The sequence below is a fragment of the Salmo salar genome, chromosome ssa03 (assembly GCF_905237065.1).
Source record: "Salmo salar chromosome ssa03, Ssal_v3.1, whole genome shotgun sequence".
NCBI lineage: Eukaryota > Metazoa > Chordata > Actinopteri > Salmoniformes > Salmonidae > Salmo > Salmo salar.
The window spans coordinates 29055899-29082622 of record NC_059444.1 but is presented as its reverse complement, the minus strand read 5'-3'; the positions used below and the strand labels follow the sequence as shown (position 1 = coordinate 29082622).

Here is a 26724-nt window from a genome sequence, read left to right as displayed (position 1 = left end):
TCTGGCTTCTTCACCTGAGGGATCGTCTGAGACCAGCCGGACAGCTGATGAAAATATTTCTCTCTAATAAAGCCCTTTTGTTTGGAAAAACTCATTCTGATTGGCTGGGCCTGGCTTCCCAGTCAGTGGGCTTATGCCCTCCCAGGCCCACCCATGGCTGTGCCCCTGCCCAGTCATGTGAAATCCATAGAATTGATTTCAATTAACTGACAGATTTTCTTATATGAACTGTAAGTCATTAAAATCGTTGAAATTGTTGCATGTTGCGTTTATATTTTTGGTCAGTATACTTGTATGTGAGAAACCGATCAATATATATTTTGTGTACATTTCTCTGTGGTCCCAGTTCAGTTGAATATAATTTGAGGCTATTGAGAGAAAATGTCTTGCTTTTTACCAATAATTGACTACTCCGGATCCATATCGATTATAATAAATTATTCTGTTAACAGACAACATTCACATAAATAAAAATCTCAATGTAATTATAGTAGGCCCAAACATTTAATGAGTTCATAGTTACATGTCACTAGAGATACAGAATGGTAATTCAAATGGTAATACCATTGTAGAGTTAATTGTTGTGACTGATATTTTCGTTGTTAAACTGGTCAACAGGGCATTTCTTTTTTTAAAGAGCAGAGTTGCTTAGCCTATATGGTAGCCATGATGCAATACTGACCAAACAAACGCCACAGCTCTAAAGAAAGCTTTTGTATACTATTTTTCTAAAAAAAATATAGAACCTTTATTTAACTAGGCAAGTCAGTTAAGAACAAATTCTTATTTACAATGACAGCCTACCCCGGCCAAACCCTCCCCTAACCCGGACAACGCTGGGCCAATTGTGCGCGGCCCTTTGGGACTCCAAATAACGGCTGGTTGTGATACAGTGCCTTAGACCGCTGCGCCACTCGGGAGCCCTAGTGTGATGGTGGATGACAGGAAATACAAAGGAAGAGCATAATTGGGGAAAAATAGACATTTCTAACCAATGGTACCACATTACAATATCAGAATATATTCAATAACAAGATGGTGATACTAAACACATGTATCACAAAATAAATATACTACACTACAGACTCGCCCACCTCTCTTTATCTTCATGTTCCATACAGAGTAACATACAATTATACCTGCGCCGCTTGTTCGTCACAACATACACGCACGCACGCATGCGCACGCACACAAGACGTGCAGTTCGCGAACAATTCGTTATTTTTGAAGGACTCGTTTTACTGACTCGGGAATCATGATTCGTTTTTCTGAGTGACTCGTTCACTTTAGTCGTTTGTTTGACCTGCTGGCCGCAATGAGTCCTACAGCAGATTTAATGGATAGCCCCTTTTTTTCAATATTCGCCAAAAATGACATACCCAAATCTAAATGCCTGTAGCTCAGGCCCTGAAGCAAGGATATGCATATTCTTGGTACCATTTGAAAGGAAACACTTTGAAGTTTGTGGAAATGTGAATTGAATGTTGGAGAATATAACACAATAGATCTGGTAGAAGAAAGAAAAAAAAAGAAAAAAACAACCGTTACATTTTTTTATAATTCTACCACCATCTTTGAAATGCAACAGAAGGTCCCAAATTTAGCCATCACACTGGTTGTAATTCCGATGGTGTCCACAAGAGGGCAGCAGTGTATGTGCAAAGTTTTAGACTAATAACTTGAAGTATGAGCAAGCTACATTACATTTAGTGTGAAGTCACCCAGGTACATTTGGGCAAATCGTGAAGGACACATTTACATTTATATTACATTTTTCTGCAATAATATCGTCAAATCTGTATACTTGGACTTTGATTTAGCTTTTCCAGTATTAGTAGCCATATTGTAAATCCAACATTTGCAAAACACCCAGTTTTCATAACTCTCCATATTCTTGCAGTTTTTGTCCAAAAGGAAAAGGCTTGCTGTCGCACAAGGTGAGCAGCTATCTAGCTAGCTTTGTTTGACCTCGATTGGTGCTTATTTGACAAAGTTACAGTCAATCAAGTGAAGACCGCCCGTGTCATCGCCATGAAGGTGTCGCTCTCTGACCACATTTGGTGTCCCATAGGATATACTACACTCCTAATGATATAGTGAAGTCTGGTTACGTTCTAGGATCTCTGAGGAATAAATACGAACGTAATTTGACTGGTTGACACAACGTTTAGGGTAAAATTTTCACCGATTCCCATCTTTGCAAATTGAGCGAGTGGAAATACAAAATGGATTGTGCGTGCTATATGGACCTTTTTAGGATATGAAAAATGATTTTATCTAACAGAACAACACCATGTTATCTCTGGGACCCTTGGGATGATAAATCAGAGCAAGATTTCAAATTGTAAGTACACATTTCACCTTCAGAGGTGAATTTATCAAACCTATCGCGGTGAAAACAAGGGTCTTGTTGTTAGGAGCCCTCCTCAAACAACAGCATGGCATTTTTTCGCAGTAATTGCTACTGTAAATTGGACAGTGCCGTTATATTAACAAGACTTTAAGCTTTCAGACCATATAAGACACTTATATGTACCGACATTTGTTGTTCCTCTAAAATGTGCGATCATGACACACGGCGATTTGATACATGATTTACAACTGTCCCGTTGATGGAACGCCTATCCCTAAGAAGGCCCTCCGGCTCAGCGACAAGCTCCAACCACCAAGCACCAACTGTCTGTACTATGCGCCCAGGAAAATTGATAATTAGCATAGAGAAGAAAAAGGTATGTTTAGAACTGATAATTGATGGCATGGTCGCAAGAATTAATGCAATTAATAGGTTATTGAATATTATAAACGGGTGGTTGGAACCCTAAATACTGATTGGCTGACAGCCGTGGTATATCAGACCGTATACCACGGGTATGTCAAAACATTTGTTTTTCCTGCTATAATTATGTTGGTAACCAGTTTATAATAGCAATAAGGCACCTTGGGGGTTTGTGGTATATGGCCAATATACCAAGGCTAAGGGCTGTGTCCAGGCTTTGCATATTGCCTAAGAACAGCCCTTAGCCTTGGTATATTGACCATATATCACACCCCCTCGGGCCTTATTGTTAATTATACAAGGGTGGGTCTAATCCTGAATGGTGGTTAAAGGCGCATTCCAGCAGGTGTCTATTCCACTAGTTACCACCAGCTAAATCTATGACATTAAAATGCCTATTTACTCTGTTCCATCTGACTGCGCATTCCACTGTCTCACCAGCCCAGGCAGGCAAGTTATACACTTCATCTCCACTATAAAATGCATCTAGACATTATCTCACATTTCTTTTAGAGTAACATTTAGTTTTTAACAGCGGATGTTTGTATAAAGCTTGCTGTCTGTCTCTCTGACATTTGCAACATTGTTTCAATATTCAAAATCGATCTCCAGCTGTGCTATAGTAATGAACGAGTCGGGACCAGACAGACAGGCAGCGTTTCTCTGCCAGTCGAAATGAATCATGAATCAACTGGCATAATTTTAATGGATATATATATATATACAAAGAAATGTCAATTGGAAAAAGGTAGAACGAAACGAAGAGCAGCTACTGTAGTTTGCGGTCTTTCCAGCTTCAATTTGAAGTGATTGTGTTACTGTAGCTGTGTTGTTGGCTAGCTCCTCTGAACAACAGCGTCCTGATGAGTGAGCACATTTTCTATGCCAGGCTAAATAAATGTCACTAGAAAACAGATTAAACAAATGCAAATGCAGCTACTTTGCTGTTATTCTGGCTCCACTATTTGACGTGACTGTAAGTTAGCCGTAGTTGACTAGCTAGCAAGCAAGGGACAAGAACGTTGCCAGCCAGTATGGCAATGGAACATTTAGAACAATGGACTGGGTCGAGTCCATAGATACAGAACAAAAAGACTGAACGACTGGGTCGCATCTCTAGCAACCGAAACAATAGAATGAACAACCAGTCGACTTGGGTGGCAACCCGAGATTTGTGTCGGGACTAAATCTTGTGGAATGATGAAACCGTATGAATAAATTAATAAAAATTAAGCTTTTCATCATTATTTGAATATGTTGGTAACTCGTTGTATAAAATTGATAATGCCCTCGAAGCCGGTGTTTGGAGGATGCCTGTGCCTATATATCCTCCAAACACAGGTTTCTCGGGCATTGTCACTTATTTATCACGGACAGAGATTTGTAGAACCAAAACCTCCACAGCCTCTGCTTAATTAACAAACTCGAACTCGAGAACAAATCATTTCGGGGGCTGCAGTTCTCGAACGACTTTGTGCTCATCACCCCCACGGCAGTCAAGCAATGCATTACGCCAACAGTCGTTCACAATATAGTCCGGGTGTGGCCACAATTAGACCTCATTTCAAATGTATCAAGAAATAATCTTATTTGAATGCCTCACAATCAACAAATGTATGTTTTTTTTAAAGCACACGTTTACAAATCTCAGTCACAAATAAGCCCCGTATGGTGTACAAGAAGCTTGTAGAATTATGGTTCATGGTTTGACGGTAGGGGGTCCTGCATATTCTGTGCATTACTGACTCGAACAAAATTTGTCTAAATATTCATTATTTTGACTGAAGGAGTCGAAAAGATCCAAGCCAGTAAAAAGAGCCAAACTTCCCCATCTCTCTCACTCTCAGTTTTGTATTGCTATCCTTGTGGGGACCAAAAAATGTATTCCCATCCAAAATACTATTTACCTTAGGCCCTAAATCTAACCCTAACCTTAACCCCAAACCCTAAAACTATACCTAACCCTAACTCCTAACCTTAGCCCTAACCCTAAACCTAACTGTAACCACTAACCCTAAATTTAATTCTAACCCTAATAGTAAACCTAACCCCTGAGCCTAAAATAGCATTTTTCCTCATGGGGACTGTCAAAATGTCCCCACTTGTCCAAATGGTTCTTGTTTTACTATCCTCCATGCACACACGCACACACACTTCTCTCTTTCACACACAACACTATCTCTCACACACATACATACACATTCTCTGTTTTTGGAACAGATTGCACGCAGCGGCTAGTGGACAGTGGATGTGGTCCCAGGATGTGGTCATGGAGTAGATTCTACTCAGCCAGCTGGACACTCTCTGAGGTTGAGTGGCCCGAATACCCCAGAGAGCCTCTCGAAGGAGATCGGGTCCTCATTGATCTTCATGTTCTGGATGCAGCCCTCAAAGGACCCCGTGACTGGGAGGGATGGGTGCATGGACGTTTCTGCCCAAGGAAGAGACAGACACAGTACTATATTCAAGAGGCATAATAATGATGGAGTCTACATTCAGTGTGACTTTGATTCATCCACCATTCACTGTCCAATGGGATCAATAGGTTATTATTTGTGTAAAATACAAGGGGTTCTCTATTACAATCAACTCCAGGTCTGATAGGGTTTTAATGTATCTGTAAATTCAGTGACCTCTCCTCCAAAGTACCAACCTGGAATGCCGCCCACATAAAGTGGGTCTTTGGTCAGAGTGGGGGAGGAGGGAGGACCTATTTTGTGGTGGCCCTCAGTGTCCACATGCATCTCCACAACGTTGTTCCTCATGATCACTGAGGCGAGAAACACACACACACACACACACACACACACACACACACACACACACACACACACACACACACACACACACACACACACACACACACACACATTCCCCATGTGCGTCACCTATTACGTATTAAAGACACTTCTTACTGTGTTTGTAGCTAGCTAGTTGGGTAGAGGCAAGTTATAACATGTGTAGGACAGAGGCAAGTTATAACAAAAGTGTACCTGCAACTCTGTGGAACATTCCATCACACAAGGGCTGCTTGGGCCGAACGGAAACGCCAAATTCACCAGCTCCGTTGTTCACACGTGCCACCACCTGGAAAAACACATGCGCATCACAACACTGCGCAACAGACGTGTCTGTAAGGAAACTCAGCCTAAAATCAGCCTGAACTGGAATCCTGTTTTAAATGTCAAATCTAGCAACCATGCGCTAGAGAAATGCTATTAATAAGGCTGTGACAGGCCCAGTCTTAACAGCCCAGTGCAGGGCAGGCTCACCTCTCCTCTGTGCATGTAGAGGCTGAGGTGGTGTCCAGTGTTGGGCCCACGGCGAGGCCTGCTGGAGTTCCCCACATGGAGCAGAACACCAGTCAGATTCCTGGGACGGATGTCAAACACCACCTCAAAGCTGGAGCCCACCACAAAGGAATCATCTGGAACAGACATCATTATCATCATCAGCCTTATCATTGTTGTGATTGGTAATATGGTTCATGATGAAGATGATGATGACAATCTCAATGATTAGCTTTCTACTCACTAATAATGACATATGCCCCTCTCCCTGAGAAGTAGGCCCCACTCTGTGTCTGTCCGTCAAAGCAGGGGCCAGCACCATGATTGGTGGTTGGCTCTGGCATGGGAGTGCCATTCATCTTGAAGTTACGCACACAGCCAATCACACTTTGCTTTGGGAGGAGCTTCCACTGAAAGTAAAGAGAAAACACAATACAATTTTGGGGTGTGAGTGTATGCTGTACTGTATGTGTGTGTGTTTGTGTGTTGCTTACCTTAAGTTCTGTGTTCAAGGAATCAGGAGCACTTCCCAGGTAAAGAGGAGAGATCAGTTCCATGGACGTGGCCTCATCACTGGTCAGCTGTCCATCCTGAGCCCTGATACCATTCACTACCAACCGGAACTTCTTCTTTTCTAGGCTGAATATTACCTGCAGAAGATGAGGTCACCAATGATGACATTGTTTATTGAGGGGCACGGTGAAAATGTTGACCCTGGGACACCAGAAGCTTGGTGCAATCATGCGTCACTGAATGTAGTGACAGTGATTTGGTACATTTCCAAAGAAACATTTTCAAAATCCCCAACATTAATCAACCTACGACCACAGTTTGTGAATAATATGATGTGAAACAACATCACAGATTATAGATTCTTCTTAGATCATAACCCACTGACCGAGTGCCATCTTCCATCGTTGTACTTCTCCCTGTTGAAGATCTCCCTCCCCTTGCCTACTGACAGTCTGATCCTGCCCTTGGACAGGTAGAGAGCCACGTGAGAGCTCCCCCCTCTGGTGGCTGCATAGAACAGCAGGCCCTCGGCAGACTTGGTCCTAACGTCCAGGGAGAAATGAGGTCTAGTGGAGAGACACAGGAGTCAGGCCAGGGAGAGAAAGAAAGAGTGTGTGTGTGTGTGTGTGTGTGTGTGTGTGCGTGCGCTCACCTGGGCTGGAGCACCTGGGGAGTGAGGCTGTAGCTCAGGCTACTCACAGTGCCCCCAATGTGGTAGGCATGTTTGACTAGAACGGTGTGTGCACACACAGAGAGACTGTCCTCTAACACCTCCATACCACCACCCTATACAACACACACAGGCACAGAGACACAGGAACTCAATATTAGAGAAAATGGCTTAAATACATGGGATTTATGGAAATAGTTTTCCGATGTCCAACAAGGCACTCTGGAAGGATTTGCCTTAGTCAATAGAAAAGTGGTTCTGAAATGCAAAGACAAAGTTTGGAGGATAAAGAGCTATGGTAAATATGACACTGCGTTTGATGATTAACTGCGTTTGATGATTAAAGCTCAAGCTCAAGTCAATCACGCAGCAAACTGAACAAGGTCTTGTCTCAGTGTTCAATAGTAAACATGTATGAGCCCATTCTCATTCCTCAGTCCTTTTGGTTATCTATTGTAAGCCTCTGGGAGTTACAAACTGAGAAAGACGACGCCCATTTTGGGTTCAACAGGCCACTGCGAGCCTCCAGAACAGCTTCAATGCGCCTTGGTATAGATTATACAAGTGTCTGGAACTCTATTGGAGGGATGCGAGACCATTTTTCAAAAAGTGTTTTGTTGATGGTGGTGGAAAACGCTGTCTCAGGTGCCGCTCCAGAATCTCCCAGAAGTGTTGAATTGGGTTGAGATCTGGTGACTGATACACACATCTTTTAAACCCCCTATGCTTCTTTGAGTGCCCTCTTTCAAAGTCGCTGAGATCTCTTCTTCTAGACATGGTATCCAAAATAATGGGCAACTGGTCATTTTTATACATGACCCTAAGCCAAACTTTTTCAGCGGGGACCCCATTTTTCCACAAGAATTTCTCATGACCCCACCCCAAACCTAATCATGATGCAACCTTAAAATTTGGCGACTCCACTACAGTTCCCGGACCCAGACATGAAATACCACTGCCCTAATCATGATGGGATGTTAATTGCTTAACTCAGAACTCACAGCTGTGTGGAAGCACCTGCTTTCAATGTACTTTGTATCCCTCCTTAACTCAAATATTTCCTTTATTTTGGAAGTTACCTGTATGTTTCCATGTTCAAGTGCCTATTTCATAATACTCTCTCATTCCTCCACAAACATGACATGCTAATACCAGTTCAGTCAAATGAGGCATGATATGTCTTAAATGTTATTGTTTGTTTCAGTTTAGGTACAGTATGTGTGATAGGGGGTATTTCAAAGAAAGAAAGAAAGAAAAGAATGGATGGAAGGGCAGGGCCAGTATGGGTGGCTGTTGATTTGGCATACTTTCTGAGGACAATCCGGCTGTAAGTGACTGTGTGCAACTGTGTGTTCTCAGTACACTCGTTAAAATATTCTGTTTACCTTGTGTATTTGCATAAATACAAATGCATATACACAAATACAGTGCCTTTAGAAAGTATTCACACACCTTGACTTTTTCCACATTCTGTTGTGTTACAGCCGGAATAATTTAAAATTGATAACATTTTCGATTTTGTGTCACTGATCTACACACAATACCCTGTAAGTGGAATTATAGTTTTAGAAATGTTTACAAATTTAAAAATAATGAAATGCTGAAATGTCATGAGTCAAAAGGTATTCAACACATCTGTTATGGCAAGCCTAAATAACAAGTCACATAATAAGTTGCATGGACTCACTGTGTGGAATAACTGTGTTTAACATGATTTTTATATGACTAACCCATCTCTGTACCCCATACATAAAAGTATCTGTAAGGTCTCAGTCTAGCAGTGAATTTCAAGCACAGATTCAACCATAAAGACCAGGGAGGTTTTCCAATGGTTCGCAAAGAAGGGCATCTATTGGAAGATGGGTAAAAAAAAATAGAAAATATCCCTTTCAGCATATTAATTACATTTTGGATGGTGTATCAATACACCCAATCACTACAAAGTTACAGGCGCCCTTCTAACTCAGTTGCCGGAGAGGAAGGAAACCTGTCAGGGCTTTCACCATGAGGTCAATGGTGATTTTAAAACAGTTACAGAGTTTAACGGCTGTGATAGGAGATAACTGAGGCTGGATCAACAACATTGTACTAACATACTAACATAAATGACAGAGTGAAAAGGAGGAAGCCTGTACAGAATAAAAATATTCCAAAACATGCATCCTATTTGCAATAAGACGCTAAAGTAATACTGCAAAAAATGTGGCAAAGAAATAAACTTTTTGTCCTGAATACAAAAGCGTTATATCCAACACAGCACATCACGGAGTACCACTCTTCATATTTTCAAGCATGGTGGTAGCTACATCATGGTATCGGTATGCTTGTCATCAGCGAGGACTAGGGACTTTTTTCTATATAAAAAGAAATGGATTAGAGCTAAGCACAGGCAAAATCCTAGAGTAAAACTTGGTTCAGTCTGCTTTCCAACAAGACACTTGGAGACAATTTCACATTTCAGCAGCGTAAATTACCTAAAACACAAGCCTTGTGTTTTGTAGCTAGGCAACTCAGGAACATTAAATGTCGTCTCAGTAAGCAACTCCAGTGTAGATTTGGCAGTGTATATTAGCTAGTTTTGACTTAAATCGGCTTGAAAATCTATGGCAAGACTTGACCATGGCTGTCTAGCAATTATCACCAACCAACTTGAAAGGCCTTGAAGAATATTGTTAAGAATAATGGGCAAATATTGTACAATCCAGGTATGCAAAGACTTACCCAGAAAGACTGTAATCGCTGCCAAAGGTGATTCTAACATGTATTCACTCGGGATGGAATACTTATCTAATCAAGATATTTTTTTTTACACATGTGTGAAAAAAAAAACAATGTTCTTCCACTTTGACATTAGAGTATTTTGTGTAGATCCCGTGACAAAAAAATTACAATTAAATTCATTAAATCCAACTTTGTAACACAACAAAATGTGGAAAAAGTCAAGGGGTGTGAATACTTTCGTTTATAAACATGCAATGAAAATAGACACTCATAATTTGCACTATTGCAATATCCCACCAACATTTGCAATGAATGGGAGCCTATATTGTTCATGGTGGTCATTGTAATCCTGACATACAGTTGTGCTAATCCGTCATTGCAAGTTTTCACTTGGAAGAGTTGGTCGGATAATCCGAGTGCATTCCGTGGTTGAGTTATTGTAGGAGGTTTACGAGACCACAGGAGATCAAATGATTTAGATGGATGCAGGCCAAGGTTGTCCTCAGGTACAAATGCTTGAGAGAGCATCCAGTAAGATATGCATGTCAATGATGCACAGCTTTATTCAATACTCCGACATTCCCTGTGTCATGTTCCAGTATCCACTTCAGGTATTCACAGGCCATAACTATTACTATTCATTCCTAGTGCAACATTTTAATTCTACACCCTCAGTCATTCAATAGTATAATAATATTGTGATAGTACGATCATATTATGATCTACTATGATCATTCTTGTATTTCAGTATAGACTATTGATCATTCATTAGTCCAAGTCATTGTGAATAGGGAAAGCAGAGAGGGAGCGAGGACAAGGAAATGACTTAACATCAGGCTGGCGGTGACCAGACGGATTGATGGACTGATGATGATGATGGTGAATGAGTGGGTTAATAGATGCTTGTGAATCACTGGTCAGATAAGTGGTTTATTGTCGTGAAACATGCTTAAGATAGAACAGCGTACAAATCAAAAGTGAAACGATGCTTATAAAATAAACATTTTTTAATAGTTAATAGTTTATATTTAATAATAGTAGTCATGATGATGTGGATGTCCATGCAGTAATGTGTTTATCAGTCACGTACAATAGCAATGGGCTTGTGCAAACAATGTGCGAGATGCTAATATTGCTCATGTCAATATCAATTTGTCCTCATTAGTCGGCAGGTCTTCCTTCTCTTCATCTCTGGAAACAAAGCAGCACAACACAGTCAGAACAACTTTATCAACACAAAGTGCACGGGAAGTGATGAGTGGCTTGTTCCTAGGTAATCATAGTATAGTGTTATTGGAAACTTGGATTGAAGTCTTGTTCCATCATTAGGACAAGGATAAATGAATGCAATTGTGATTGGTATGGCATACAATAAACATGCTTTCCTGTTGGTGTCACAAGTTATGTGGTTATAAGAGTTGTCGTCAGTCAGGTAGGTAATTATTGTATGTTCATCATTGTTAACTGGGCTAGCTGAGTTCAATGTTCTTTCTCACCTTCCTGGAAGTGTTGCGGTCGAGCATCAGTTGCGGAGGTCTGTCAGAGCTACACTTATCCAGCAGCACATCTCCTGTAGAGCTGAACTGACTCAGGTCCTCTGCTCTGTACAGGAAGTTAGGCCTGCAACACAACACACACACAACAACTTTCAGGAGGTGGTACAACTAGGACAGTAACACTACATCTAATATCAATATCAGGACACCTTAGCACTATGAAATGTGAACTATGAATGCACCACGGATGTTAACATGAAACCTTTCCTACAAAAATAGACTTCTAGTAGTTATGCTAGGTTATTACTCATTGGTTGCATTTCATATTCGATGTGTGTATTTCTTGATATTCTGCAAGGCTCATTTGCAAAAGGCTCTCAGTATAACTCCCTACTTAAATAAAGGTGGAATAAATAAAACTACTACTACAACCACTATGATAACTACATATGTACTGTATCTAACAACTATTACTCCTGCTACTGTGTTGTGACTGATGTTAGACATTATAATAATAAACAGTGATATGCGTTTACCTTCTCACGTAGAGGTTGGAGATGCAGCCTTTGAAGGTGTCTTTCCCCAGGAACACAGAGTCTGGGTTTGAACTGAAGGAGCTTGAGGTGATCTGCCCTCCCACATCCTCGTCATCTATCCGCAGCTCGATACTGTAGGGCAACATGGAACGGTACTTATTTACAGTATATGCGTCAGTGGTTACCAATCTGTATAAGCACAGTTCCCGCTCAGCCCAGTCAAAACTGTTCGCTGCTCTGGCACCCCAATGGTGGAACAAGCCTGGACAGCGGAGTCAATCACCACCTTCCGGAGACACCTGAAACCCCACCTCTTCAAGGAATACCTAGGATAGCATAAAGTAATCCTTCTAACCCCCCCCCTTAAAAGATTTAGATGCACTATTGTAAAGTGGTTGTTCCACTGGATATCATAAGGTGAATGCACCAATTTGTAAGTCGCTCTGGATAAGAGCGTCTGCTAAATGACTTAAATGTAAATGTATAACCAGTGTGTGCTGAACTGGTCACAACAATATTGTCTATGGTAAGTCTCAGTCATCACCAATCCATCATGGAACTGGATAAAGTTCAAATGGTGGGTTTAATAGCTTTCTACCAATCTATGTTGAATGTTTGATGTTCTACCTTTGAGAAGCCACCCTTCTGGTGGCAGTCAGGTAATGCCATTTGCCGTCCTGGTACTGCTTGCTTGATTTCAAAGATTTCCAAGCTGTGTCTTTGAACGTCAGGACCACATAGCCGTTGACCAAGGCAAGTTCGATGGCGCCAACGTTCTGTCGGAGAACCGGGTAAGGATAAAGATCATTTCAAAACAGTCAGGTCACTCACATTTGCTGCATCCTAAAAGTAAAAAATGTCAAAAAACAACAGTTGAAGAAAGAAATGTGGAGCGAGAGAGGGAGACAAAGGGGTGGTGTGGTCTACTAACCGACTCGGTGTTCTGCAGTAGGAGCCCATTTTTCTCAGAGCTCTTGAATCCCAGTGAGACTGTGACATCACTTGCCAGGCTGAAGCCTTTGAGAGCAGCTGACAGAGAACTCCCCACGTTAAACTCTGATTTACGAGACGCCTGGAACACAGAGACATTGTCATGCGGTTACTAACAGTGGACTGGAGTCAGTTACAGCATCTTGGTGGCATCAATATACGCAGTAGTGGCACACAGAAATGGCTTCCTGACAGTGTAACTAGGTCTCCGGTGAATAAAGATTATAGTGGTAGAAATAAAAATATAATGCCGTGTTATTGACCATGTTTGAAAAAAAGGTCTAGAAAAAGGTGAAAACTTACCAGGAAATCCGTGGGACAGCCCCGGCTGATGCCCACTTTTTCCTCGAAGGTGGGGTACTTGCTGTTGAACTTGATGTTGTTCATGCAGGCCTTCAGTGGCTGGGCGGTGATGTTGTGTCTGTGAGCGGGAACACACAAACACAATGTTATTTCGACTCCGGTGTGATGTACGGTTAAGGAAACAGTATACTACCAATAAGGCTTTACAACTTACTCAACATCCATGTAACACGGGCAGAGTTTGATCATTCAAATCGTAACGCCAAACATAATAATAATAATGTTCCTAGTAAGCAGGTGAAAAGCAGCCACCTTTCTCTCAGGGCTGGTGGTACGCCACCGATGTAGTAGTCTGCGAAGTCTCCAGGGGTGTACAGGACATTAGACTTGACCACCTCCTTGCCTGCTACACGGATCTTCATCTCTTGGCTTCCTTGAGACTCGATAATGATCAACACTTCTGCTTGGTCTGAATTCTAAAGAGAAAATATTTTTTTTTAAATCAGGGAGAACTATTTGAGCAAACCAATGTGAGTTCTACAAATAACGAAATATTTATCTATCTAGCGCCAACTGCCTTACCACTGGGAAGACTTTGGTAGCGCTTTGTACTGGTTCTCTGAGCAGGTTACTATGGATGACGATGTAGCCTCTCTCAAACGTCACACTGTAGTAGTTGTCCTACAGAAAAGAGGAAAACAAGCAACGTCGAAAAACACAGCCAGTGGGACAAACTGACAAGAGAAGAGAAACCTAACAGCTACTCAAGTGTCAACGATGGCACATCGTCAACTTTACCACACCAAATGTTTCAACGTGAGCAGAGTAAGTAGCCTACCTCGTTTCCAATGTAGAGGAAAAGCCCATTTTCTGAGCGAGTGGAGATGGTCTGGCCCAGGAGGAGGGTGGACGCCTTGACACCTTGGGTGGACACCTTGGCATAACCAGTCCCCTCAAAGTAGTCAAACACCACTGGTTGGACATACCTGGGCACAGAGGGATTCAATCAGAATAGGGTTAAGGTTGTCTGTAAAACTCAAGATTTGGTCAAGACTAACTGGGGAGCTACATTGGGTGGTCGGGGAAACAGAAAATGCAAAAATAGAACTGGAGAGTACTTTTGCTGCTCACAGAGCTACGCTGCTAACGCCCAGGTTTCATTCAACTGAATAGGAGCGATTCGCGCTATGCTAAAGTTTAGTGTCCAGTTTAGCAGGCTTGGAGTCAATCCAGCCACTTAACATGTTCATCAGTCAAGTGATAGACAGTCAATCTCCCCTGTCTAACAAGGACTCTGTTGTTCTCTGATCCAGGAGCATGATCTCCAATCAATACCTCATTAGGCTTGGTGGTATTTGGTATTTTATTAGGATCCCCATTAGCTGTTGCAAAAGCAGCAGCTACTCTTCCTGGGGTCCACACAAAACATGAAACATAATACAGAACATCAATAGACAAGAACAGCTCAAGGACAGAACTACATACATTCATCTACCAATCTCTTTGTGTGATGCTTATACCTCTTGCATGGATTCTCCAGGTTGACCTTGACAGCATTCTTAAAGTTGTACAGACTGATGAATCTGTCATTGAAGGTGGACAGCTCGATGCATCCCTTATAGTTGGGGTAGTTGAGGGAGGCTGGAGGCTATCGAAACAACATTTTCAGATGTTATACGAGGTCAAAAATGCTTCAAATCAGTCACTGAAAAAGGTTATTTTCAGTCAATGTCATACCAAAGTGTTGTTATGAAGTCAGGTGCTTACAGTGAAGTTGGAGGGGTAGCCCCCGACATAGAAGACAATGTCACTAGGGTCCAGGTTTAGAAGGTTCCTGGTCAGCTCTCCCTGCTTGCTGCTGGTCTGAGGTGGGTCCGGCTGGTTGGACGTGAACAGCTTGGTGAGGTTCACTTCTGCGTCTTGGTAAATTCTGAGAGATTGTAAGAGGTCAATGTTAGATCAGGGTTACTCACTGAAATCTCATTTCCCAAGACTTTTGATGGTCGAAGGTATGGTTTTACCTGCGCAGGTCCACCTTGTCAAAGAAGGAAGGCTCAGAGGGAGACCTAGTGATGAAGTCTGTCTTGATCTCATACTCTTCTCCATCCAGATTGTACACACAGAACAGCACGTTATTCCTCAGGGCCATGCCGATGAAGTCTTTAGACGACTGTGGGAGAGAGAGAGAGGGGAGGACAGTCAGTGCGAGCATTTCCAACCACAAGCAAACTGTCAAATGTATGCGTGCCATTAGTTCAATAAAGAAATATACACATGTATTAGGAGAATGCCGACTGAAGTGCCAGAGAGCTTTTCTGAACCAAAAGAAAACTCAAATCTGTATCATCCATTTTTTTTCTTCCATTAGGAGAATAGGGACGACAAGGTCCAGTCCACTCACATCTCGGTTACCGAGGTAGAGTACGAACATGTCACTCGTGTCTGTGATCGTGGTGGCCTGTCTCCGTCTGCGTACTCCGTCCCCTCGGTTGTTGGGGAGCTCTGGTCTCTGCAGGGACAGGGACAGGGACGTGTATGCCTTCAGGTCTTCTATATCCCTTGGGGGACGCAGCTCCACGTGGCCCTCCCCACTGAACTTCATAGGGACCGCAATCTGGAGAGACAAGGAGAGAGGTTGTACAGGGTTACTAAGGGACCAGCAGTGTAAAGAGAAATCAGTGTTCTCCTTTGTGGGAATCACAACTGTCCATCAAATTCCCCAAAGGGCTCTGTCAAGACCTAAACCTGCAATCCTTCAAACTGAAATGAGTCTGACTCCATATATTCACGTCTTAATTCTCAACAGCACTCACTGCTGCAGAGACTGTATGGCCAGTGGAAGGGGTAACATGTTATACACAGTGGGTATATCTGGTGGGGTGTGGACCCAGGGTGTGTATAGAGTTGTGTGTGTGTGGTGGTGCATTCGTACCCTATTGGCTGCGTCTCTAGCCTGCTCGATGAGCTCCTTGATCCTATTGATGTTATCAGAGACGTTGGTGACGGGGGAGAGCTGAGAGCTGAGCTCCTCCACCTCCGAGATCTTATCCTGCAGAGATGGGATGCTGTTCAACAGATTCTTCACTGTGGATGGGGGCGGGGGAGAGACATAACGAGAGAGAGAGAGAGAGAGAGAGAGAGAGAGAGAGGTTAGACCTTTTAACCATTTCACACCTGAACAAAACAGGAAATGAGTGGACAATCATCACAGTACTGTTCATGCATGGTAACACCATTTTAATACGATGAGTCATATTTATTCCACCTTTATTTACCCGGTGAGGTCCATTGAGAGACATCTCTTTTTACAAGGGAGCCCTCTTTATGGGTGTCTATTCCCTCCAGAATATGCAGACATAGGTTAGTGGAGTGATTCTTCACCTGATTTGTCCACATCGTCCATGATGCTGCCGAGGTTGGAGTCGGAGGGCATGACGTTGAACTTGTCCACTTCCTCTCTGATGGCGTTCAGTCTGTCCATGGTGGTGCTGGCCGTGTCATTGGCAGACGCTGCCTTCCTCTTCGCCTCGTCTAGCATGTCTCCTATATCATCTGAGAGAAGGAGAGGCGAGAGGGAATGAGCGAAGGAGGAGAAGGGGAAGGAGGGAAGGAGGAGAGGGGGTAAGGAGGGAAGGAGGAGAGGGGGTAAGGAGGGAAGGAGGAGATGGGTAAGGAGGGAAGGAGAGGGTGAAGGAGGAAGGAGAAGGGGGGGAAGGAATGAAGGAGGAGAGGGGGAAGGAGGGAAGGAGAGGGGGAAGGAGAGGGGGAAGGAGGAAGGAGAAGGGGGGGAAGGAATGAAGGAGGAGAGGGGGAAGGAGGGGAGGGAGGGATTAGCAATGAGGGGATGATGACACTTAAGTCAAAGCACTCTCATAACTCATATTTCGCTCTTCCATTGATCAGTACATTTTCCATAATTTGGTATGTTCTATCAGACATCCTCTGGTCCTCCTACTACCCGAGCCAACGTACCTCTCTGGATGTTGTTCAGCTCTGCCTGGGCATCCAGCAGGTCCGTTTCCAATGCTTTCTTCTTATTCTCTGCGTCATTCAGGCGCTTCTTCTGGGCTGTGAGGTCATCAGAGGCCTCTGTCGAGTCAAAACAGAGATTAGTTAAGCCTTAACTATGCCATTACATTTAGGCCACATGTATTTGGTTGGCCCCTTACGCACTCTAAAAACACTATTACAACTTATAGCAACATACCTTTGAGATCTTTTTCTGCGTCCTTGGCTTCCCTCAGTAGGTCGTTCCCGCTGTCTTTCAGATCCTTAGCTCTCTTTGTCAGGTCCTCTTTCTTCACATCCTATAATGAAGAAAAGAAAGAAGTTGAAGAATATTGCAGAAACAGAAGGTGGACCAAAGACACATCAGCTCAGAGTTAGGTGCTGTGAGGTCAATATCTCCCTGGTATGGGTCTAGTGGCTCGACCGGGGACTCACCTTCAGGGCTTTGTCAGCTGCATCTTTGGCCTCCTTGGCTGCCTTCTCTGCAGCGTTGACCGCATCTGTGATGTTCTTGTAGGCCTCAATGGCGTCCATGGCATCACGCACATCAGAGCGGCCACTCGAGTCCCTCACAGCACTGTGACATAGGAAGACGAGAGAGGGGGCGGGGGGGAGGAGGAAAGAGAGAGGTGGGGGGGGGTAGAGAGAGAGTTAGAGGGGGGTAGAAAGAGACAGGAAGGAAGGGAGAAGAGAGAACAGAAGAGGGAGTAAACACACGCATCTGGATTTTCAGAAATGTCAATAAACCAAATGGAACAACAAACATGCAGCCTGAGGGGGATCTACCGGATGGCAGATCTATCTGGCACGACCCACTGAGGATGAAAACCACCCAACATAAACATCCCTGTTAAAGAACCACAACTACCGCCACTATCATTACTTCAATACTATGTCGTTGATGCTTGGGGAACCTTTTGAGTTGATCCTCTACTGTTATCTTGAATTATGTGCTTCTGAGGAATTATGGCTTCCCATTGAAGCTAACATGGGCAATACAGTCTTGAGACCATTTAGCTTAAACTACACAAACCAGCAGCAGAAACTGCCTTGTTGTCATAACCCTGGACCCATCCCGTCCCTGGTGAAAGAGGACATGTCCCCACATCCCAGGTCCCTAGAACTCACTCCTGTAGTTCCTTGGCCAGCTTGGCCAGGTTCTCTGCGTGTCTCTCTGCTCGCTCCACAATGTCCTCCTTGGCCGCGGCCTGGGAGATGGCGTTGACCTTCTTGGTGAGGTCAGTCCTGGCGCCGTCCAGTTGGGCAGCTAGCTGTTCATACTCCTGGAGAGGAGAAAGACAACAGGGTCACATTCATTAGGCACCAAATGGAAAAAAACATGACTGAAACAGGGAGGGACTACCTGAACTTGTCCAATAACAAATGGTAATGTTTGCTTTCAATTGCAAACTGTTTTGCTACGTTTTGTTACCGCATGCCTAATGAAGAGAACAGAAGAACCACTGTAGGCACAGGAAATACAGGCAAGGACATACCATCCTCTTTACCTAAAGTCATGATATTATCAAACACAAGCATTGATTGTTATCTGAGTGGCTGGCAAGTTAGGACTCACTAACATTTGAGAATCTAGAGCAACAGAATCAAGTATTGTCAAAGTATGTTGTGTACATTGGCTGTATCATTACACCAGTTAGGATCATATGTGTACCGGAGATGATAGATGCATCACTGACTTAGGTATATTGAATTTGACTATGCACATGAGGTAATATGCAGTTATAACATGAGATTACATGGCTGGTCGGTGTGCTTACAGTCTTGCTGTCATTCAGCATTCTCAGGAGGTCCTCTGTGGCCTTCAGCTGATCTTCTGCCATGGCTATCTGGTCCTGGACCTTCTTACGCTCTTTCTTCAGGTCCTCCATACGTTTCTGAAGAACAAACATTCATTTGGTTAAGAGTACATTAGGCCTACTGCCATAAGATGTCAACTTTTTGGGGTAAAAACAATTACCCTAACCATGAAAGTAACCATAGCAACGGCCTAAACAACATGGTTACCGCACACAGTAACTGCCAATACGTGATAGCATTGTACCATCATGTTAAAAGAAAATACTAAATACTGGGAGTTTTATTATTACCAGTATGTCTTTCAGTGCCTCTGAGTTGAGTCCGTTCTGAGAGTTGGCTTTCTTCACCATGTCCCCAGCCTGTTTCAGCGCCTCTTCCAGGTCCTTCAGTTTAGCTTCATAGTCCTTCAGCAGACCCTTCAACCTCTTGGCTGCTGCCTCATTCTGATCATACTGCTTGGTCACATTAGCCTTGATGTAGTCCAGCACTGGGAGAATAGAATCGAACAGAATATCAATTGTCATTCTCGACCGAAGATTTTAAAAAAGTCTCACTATTTTATTCAGCTGCTGATGGTATCAAACAAAGTAGTCATCGCTATTGTGACATTATGCTTCTTATCTGTATCTTAACTCAACCTAATCCAGTAATGTTCAAGAACATCAGAGTTACCGTACGAGCTTCTAATCTTATGAACGAAAAGCCTTAGGGATTTGAAGCGTTTTGGTTACACAGCAGACTACTTACGTTTCTGGGACTCGTCTCTCTCTTTCTCGGCTGCGTCTTTCTGGGGGTTGAAGTTTCTCTTCTCCATCTCCTTCACCATGCGTTCAGCGTCGGATAACATCTTAGCCAGGTTCTCACTGGGCACCACATCACCACCGGACCCAGACTCTTTCAGCTGCTGCAGCAGGGCTACACACGACACACACATTCAGGTTGAGATATATCAGGGAGGGAGAGTGAGAGAAAGCAACAGAGGGAGAGAGAGAGAGGGGGAAGGGGTGAGAAAACAGAAAAATAAAAAGGAAAGAGAATCATTTGGCTAGAGAGATAGAGATGTAGACAGAAGGGGGGGGGGCAAAGAGATCAGGCGAGTTAGAGAACAAGGACTTGGTGGTTTACCCAGGATCTTCTCAAGCAGGTTCTTAGCCTCAGTGTCCAGGTCTTTAGCTCTCAGATGGGTCTTACCCACATCACCCAGCACTTTCTGGGCATTCACAGCCCTGTCGTCCGCCTGATGGACAACACAGAAATAGACACAAACATTAGCTCTCCAAAGCCAGCACACACAATCCCACACATGACAGGGGGGAATAAAAGACACCAAGGAGGAAGACTTCCAGTCCAGTACCTTTTCTTTGAGAGCGCTGATATCCTCGTTGACACCGAGAGTGTCCTGCTCCAGTTGGCTAACCTTGGGCTTCTGGCTGTTCACACTGGAACTGAACTTGTTCACCAGACTCTGTGGAGGGAACACACAGTCTATTGTTTAACGCTTTATTATCAGATGGGATGGCAAGAGAGAGAGAGAGCTACAGTACAATGGGATATGGCTGGTTGTTGACTCCTCGGGCTGTCAGAGAGGTTGACTGAGTGACTTGTTTACTCCAGTTGGTTTGATAAACGCTTACAGCGTATGCTCAAATGGAGCGCATGAGTTGCTGAGATCCCAAACGCGTGGGAGTTCAGCTCTGACATGTGTTGACACACAGCTCTGGGACAAACTGACTGAGATCGCTTATCAGCAGGATTCTGGAATGTTCGAGTACGCACACACCCTTTACCGCTCTGTGTGTGTGTGTGTGTGAGCGTTGACGTACATCTATCCACACGGTATCTGCGTTTAGGTAATTTGCTATGTTTTGAAGTCCTCTCCCATCCTTTCGGCGGCCTGTATAGCCAGAGGGCAGGGTGGTATGTAACAGTACATATACGCCATATAATACCTTGGTCTCTGTGATGGTATTCTCCAGCATCCTGAGTCGGTCCTGAGAGGAGGCGGATACACTGGCGTTATCCAGCTGAGTCTTAATCCTGCCCAGCTCGTCATCCAGACGCCCCAGATCGTTGAGTAAGGTCTCGGCGCAGTCGTCGCACTCTGAGAAGCCCACACAGACAAACGTAATCAACCGCTGACCACGATGAGGTAGGTACCCTCGTGTACTTGTACTGTACTCTCATTGGATCCATCACGCTGTCACGACAGAGACACTAACCTTGGCACTGCTCGTCTGTGTTGGTGTCCCCTGGCTCCAACGTGTTCTTGCACACTGCAGAAAGAGCAACATTACACATTGTATTTATTCGGACGAAGAAAATGAAACATCCACAGAGTAAAGCTGTACCAAAAAGACACGATGCGCCGTCATGTCTCAGTACGGTATCCCCGCTCACCACCAGTCCTGGAGTCACAGCTGTTTCCGTTGCCGCTACAGTCACAAGGCCTACAGCTTCCTCCGGCTGTCAATGGATCACCGTGGTAACCAGGGGCGCATCGTTCACAACTGTCTCCTGTGTAGCCTGGTCGGCAAACACACTGGAACCCTCCAGCAACCTCTCTGCAACCCACCGCAAAACTATAGTGGAATGATGAAGAAACAGGAGTTAGTTTGGTACCCTCAGATACTGGGCCAACCACGGTAAGTGATGTACAGTACAAGGGTTTGATTTCACCAATGGAGCATCTACTATGGTTGACCTTGCCACTCACTGATTGGTTCTTTGGTGACACTGACCTGTTAGCTGGCACACTAAAGGGGCATGGGCACACCCGGCATGATCTCTGGGCAGCGTCTCCATAGTAACCCTCTTTGCAGCTCTCACACCTGTCCCCGGCTGTGTTGTATTGGCAGTTCTGTCCAGATGAAGAGTAGAAAGCATGCATTAGACTATATCACGTTAGTACCAAAAGAACAGTATTTGAATGGTGGGGTCGTCAAATACTAGTCCTTCATAATGGACATGTTCCTATCAGTTCAGTTTACACAGTGAAGGGTTAGGTACAGTAAATCAGTGTATTCTCCATACGAGTAAATAGCCAAGTCACAAAGAAAACCTATAGCCTCACTAAGTTGTTGAAAAGTCCATAACAAATACCACAGTGAGTCTAAACACACTTTGTCCTCCTGTAGACATAGTCACACTGACGTACTCCAGCCCAGAGTAGATCCAACAGGCTACATTATGTCCCTTTTTATCTCAAAGGAGGGTGATTGTCATCCCTCTCGACCATAAACGACTAACATTTCTGTCCTAATTCATCCCAAAAGAGTGATTTTGATGGTACAGAGAGAGTGAGCCTGGAATCCTTAGGTCTAGATAGAGGCACAGGCCTGGTCTTGAGTGGCTTGCGTAAGATGAGAGGAGACGAGAGAGGGAGGGAGAGAGATGAGAGAGAGAGAGGGGAAGTGAGAGAGGGAGAAAGGAGAATATAGAGTGCTTTTAGAGATCTCGAGTTTCACCGGGAGACAGCTAATGTAGACCCATATCACAATCATATATAATCACCATCATCCAATAGTTTAATGTGGTTAGCCGTCCATGGTACAGAACAGTGTGTGGGGCACCAAGGCGGAGTGGGATGCCCACCCCATGCCCTGTGGCTTGGGGTGTGAGGTCTAGACTATGACTGCTGGGCTGTGGCTCACCCTGATGGAGTCACATAGGCTGACATAGTAGGTGTTGCCCAAGTGGTTATCACTGAATTCCTTAAGGGCTTCTTTAGGCTCACAGGTTTTGAATGATTGTAATTCAGAAGCACTGTGTGCGTTCGAGTTCAAGTTGATTCGCGGTATGTACAGGACACACATACTTGCGGGTTCCCTTGCGATCATGCGACGGCAATAAGAAATAATAGAAGACGATCATAGAAATATAAAAAGTGTGTGTTCTTACCAGGCACCTCCCAGTCCTGTCGTCACACTCGTTGGCGAGGCCGTTACAGAAGCAGGGCACACAGCGACCCAGGTAGGGCCCACTGCCGTCTCTATAGTAACCACGAGCACATTTCTGGAACAGAGAAACACACAGACATTAATACAGATACAACAAAATACATAGATACAACAATATCATACAGAAAAACAGAATTTTTAAAGTGATTTCTATCTCAATGGGACCCTACTGGATGAATACGAATTCTATCACAAACAGAACAGAATCCTAAAACACACATTTCAAAACGACACACTTAATTCCCACACAGACGAACACTTTACCATTCTAAGTGGCAGTGTTTGAGGAGATACAGGCAATCTGAGTTTACGTCAGCTAATCTGCCTAGCGACAGAGAATGAGTGATCTCACAATGTCCCAAATCCCGAGTGGGTCGTGTCATCAGCACCACGCTGAGCACAAGACGAGTGTGTATCCATCCTTAACGCACCGCCGCCACTCAAAAGCCAAACACACCCTTCGCTCTATAGGATAACGGTCTACCTCGTACATGGAGCACCAAACATACATTACAGTAAGTCTATTTGTAACCCAACAGACTTCCGACATCGGCTTGAAATCCATCGTTTTACCTGGATCTGAGAGCTGGCATCTTGGTCGTCAAAAGACGGGTATTGAACAGTCTGTCCTTGGTCATTCACAGAAGAATACTGGACTCTCTGTGTACCCTGGTCATTCACAGAGGGGTAATGTACTCTCTGTTCGCCCTGGTCATGTAGGGAAGGATAATGTATCCTCTGTGCCTCTCGGTCATGCTGCCTGGGATGGCGGTTCCTCTCTTCCCTGTTAATGGGTCTGTGTCCTGCGCTGCATAGTCCCAGTAAGATTCCCCACAGCAGGGTCTGAAGTAGCATGCCTGTCCCTCTGCCTCTCCAGGGGCTGTGTACATGCGTGTCTGACATTGCTCCCGTTTGGTCTGAAATAACTCCCTGCTCTCCCCTGCCTCTGCCTCTTAAACACACACACACACACTCCCACACGTAGAGGACACGCCCCCTTCTCCACTCACCTACAGTACCTTAGTCAGCAGCACAGTCAGAGCAGTGTAGCAACACGCACACCCACACACTGACCAGCGTGCGCGTTAGGGTTGGGCGTTATCCAGATTTTCATACCGTCATACCGTTTCTGTACCATACCGGGGTATACGGTATTACTGGAAGCGCACAAAACTATTTAGGCAACAGGGATCTTGATCCAGGAGGGGATGAATATGTCTAGTCTGTATACCAGTGTTTTTAACTAACATGCCACAGAGACTGTCCTTTCAGGAAACTAAATGTACAATATGTAGCTGGATTGATGGCGGAGTTGCTCATTGGTTGTTGGAAATAACATCAATATTTTCCATGACAACATGTAGAGCCTCGAAAATAGGTTCATTCTTTTTTGTACTTTATTGAAAATCAAAACGTCCAAACACATTCGTTACTATAACTACTTCCGAAAACAGAATGTCACTTACACACAAAGGGTCGACAGGGAAATCGTCAGAATGTACATAAGCCTCCTCATCCACATATAAAACGGTTGCTAGGGTGGGGCTCCACCTGGGAGCCTGAGTGAGTTGGTGTTAAAGTGTGTCTATAGATGTGTTCACAGGGTATATGTGTGAGCATGCCAGTGTGATTGTGTGGTTCTGTGAATAACAGTCAGAAATCTCCAGACAGTGCAGAAGCAGCAGTCACACCTGAATCATGCGGCCCAAACACGAAGCAGTGGAGACAGTTGGGCGTGGTAGTTAGTTGGATCTGTGTATGTACTATCTGGTGTCGGGTGGTGAGTAACAACGTCCCAGGTTGCCAGATGCCACGCCTGGCTATGTGTCAGGGCGCCTCTCCTTTTTCTAACGCCGCAGGGTACATATTATCCATTTCCTCTGAACACACCTGACTAGAGGATGTTGACGTCTCCCACACACGTACACACACACGTACACACACACACAGGGAGATCATACTCTCGCTATGGTAACAGGGCTTCGAGCACAATCGCAAAATGGGGAAAAACAACTCAATCAACCCACATGAAAAAAATACTATAGTATACTATGGTATAAATACTATAGTCAAATCAAATTGGATTTGTCACATACACATGGGTAGCAGATGTTAATGCGAGTGTAGTGAAATGCTTGTGCTTCTAGTTCCGACCATGCAGTAATATCTAACAATATCGAACCTAACAATTTCACAACAACTACCTTATACACACACACACAAGTGTAAAGGAATGAATAAGAATATGTAAATAAAAATATATGAATGAGCGATGGCCGAACGGCATAGGCAAGATGCAGTAGATAGTATAGAGTACAGTATATACATATGAGATGAGTAATGTAGGGTATGTAAACATTATATAAAGTGGCATTGTTTAAAAGTATTCACTGTAGTGTGTTTGTTGACTTTACTGTAGTATTCACTGTAGTGTTTTTGCAGACTAAACTGCAGTATACTGTAGTATTTACAGTTAACTATAGTATAAATACTGTAGTAAAAGAAAACTAGTATATAAAATAATGTAGTGTTTTTGCGGACTGTAATATACTGTAGTATTTAATGTAGTGTTTGAGGAAATTACTGTAGTATTTACTGTTTTATTACTTTTGACATAGAAACGGAGGCATTCTCCTTAAGGAAACCTACTGGAGAAATACAAAAAAAAAAGCACATTTTCCATAACCTGTAAGTAGGTGGGACTGGGGTCTGAACGGATAGTTCAGAGCTTCTGCTCTTTTCTATAACCTGTAGGGAACACAGTATATGGTCTATATTTGTCATGTAGGTATCTCACTTATGGGTGGCACAATTTGGGATATGGTGGAGGGGAATGGGCTGGGTATAAATTTAATACTGTTAAAAAAGTGTAGTGTTTTTGCGGACGGTAGTGTTTTTGCTGTAGTATTAATATAGTATTACTGTAGAATTTACTATAGTATTCTACAGTATACGCTACTAAGCATTTCACATGATCGAGGGATACTACAGTGTGTAGTATAGTATTATACAGTATACTAGAGTTTACTACACAATTATATAGAAAGTCAAATGAAAATCTACTACAAAGTAATCAGGGCCTTTGTTAATAAGCTATTGCTAGTGAAACAAAATCGAAGCTTCCTTGGCATGTCAAACTCCCATCCCTAAGGGTTGCACACGGGTAATTCCACAGTAACAAAGTGATGCTGAAACCATGATTGCAATGTTAAACAAACCCTACAACTCTATGCACAATGACGACTTAAGGCTGCAATATGTAACTATTTGGGAGACCTGACCAAATTCACGTAGAAATGTGAGTTATAGATCTGTCATTCTTATTGACAGCAAGCCTAAGAAGCGCTATTTCTATGCTTCCCGTTCTTACGTTTGGTTTTTGTGTCTTTTACTTTCAGCCTCAAACAGCTGAAAATACAATATTTTGGGTTATGGAAGATATTTCACAGCGGTTTAGATGGTATAATGATTCGGTAACACTTTACTTGCTTTTTTTGTTGTCGTCACAAACTGAAATTAAGCAAACTATTACAATTATAGCAACCAGAAAATTGTGATTTCTGCATAGTGCATCTTTAAAAATAAATTCATTGCACCTTTTACAAAAACACATTTCAGTTTGGTAACAGAATGACGATTTGTGTGGT

At 43.5% G+C, this 26724-nt stretch overlaps 1 protein-coding gene across 4 annotated transcripts in view; it reads right to left on the bottom strand.

The window, feature by feature from the left end:
* Positions 1–2276: 2276 nt before the first annotated feature.
* Positions 2277–26724, bottom strand: part of LOC106599664 (laminin subunit alpha-3) — a 113854-nt gene continuing 89406 nt past the window's right edge. For 3 of the 4 annotated variants that reach the window (XM_014190951.2, XM_014190952.2, XM_014190955.2), the window contains 36 exons: positions 23019–23132; positions 21860–21978; positions 21519–21700; positions 21341–21394; positions 21071–21222; positions 20476–20586; positions 20247–20358; positions 19869–20036; positions 19412–19608; positions 19082–19198; positions 18432–18586; positions 17739–17880; positions 17503–17602; positions 17268–17384; positions 16677–16847; positions 16228–16379; positions 15697–15909; positions 15317–15465; positions 15063–15225; positions 14816–14943; positions 14134–14281; positions 13878–13976; positions 13608–13771; positions 13296–13413; positions 12934–13074; positions 12630–12778; positions 12003–12134; positions 11467–11590; positions 7232–7365; positions 6965–7145; positions 6561–6716; positions 6311–6476; positions 6049–6203; positions 5770–5863; positions 5430–5546; positions 2277–5207 (listed from right to left, as the gene is read on the bottom strand). In XM_014190951.2, the coding sequence (XP_014046426.2) occupies positions 5062–5207; positions 5430–5546; positions 5770–5863; positions 6049–6203; positions 6311–6476; positions 6561–6716; positions 6965–7145; positions 7232–7365; positions 11467–11590; positions 12003–12134; positions 12630–12778; positions 12934–13074; positions 13296–13413; positions 13608–13771; positions 13878–13976; positions 14134–14281; positions 14816–14943; positions 15063–15225; positions 15317–15465; positions 15697–15909; positions 16228–16379; positions 16677–16847; positions 17268–17384; positions 17503–17602; positions 17739–17880; positions 18432–18586; positions 19082–19198; positions 19412–19608; positions 19869–20036; positions 20247–20358; positions 20476–20586; positions 21071–21222; positions 21341–21394; positions 21519–21700; positions 21860–21978; positions 23019–23132 (5040 nt within the window). In that variant the 3' untranslated portion in view covers positions 2277–5061. Of the gene's footprint in view, positions 5208–5429; positions 5547–5769; positions 5864–6048; positions 6204–6310; positions 6477–6560; positions 6717–6964; positions 7146–7231; positions 7366–10497; positions 11162–11466; positions 11591–12002; positions 12135–12629; positions 12779–12933; positions 13075–13295; positions 13414–13607; positions 13772–13877; positions 13977–14133; positions 14282–14815; positions 14944–15062; positions 15226–15316; positions 15466–15696; positions 15910–16227; positions 16380–16676; positions 16848–17267; positions 17385–17502; positions 17603–17738; positions 17881–18431; positions 18587–19081; positions 19199–19411; positions 19609–19868; positions 20037–20246; positions 20359–20475; positions 20587–21070; positions 21223–21340; positions 21395–21518; positions 21701–21859; positions 21979–23018; positions 23133–26724 lie in introns of those variants that run through there. The other variant, XM_014190957.2, reaches the window with a different exon arrangement.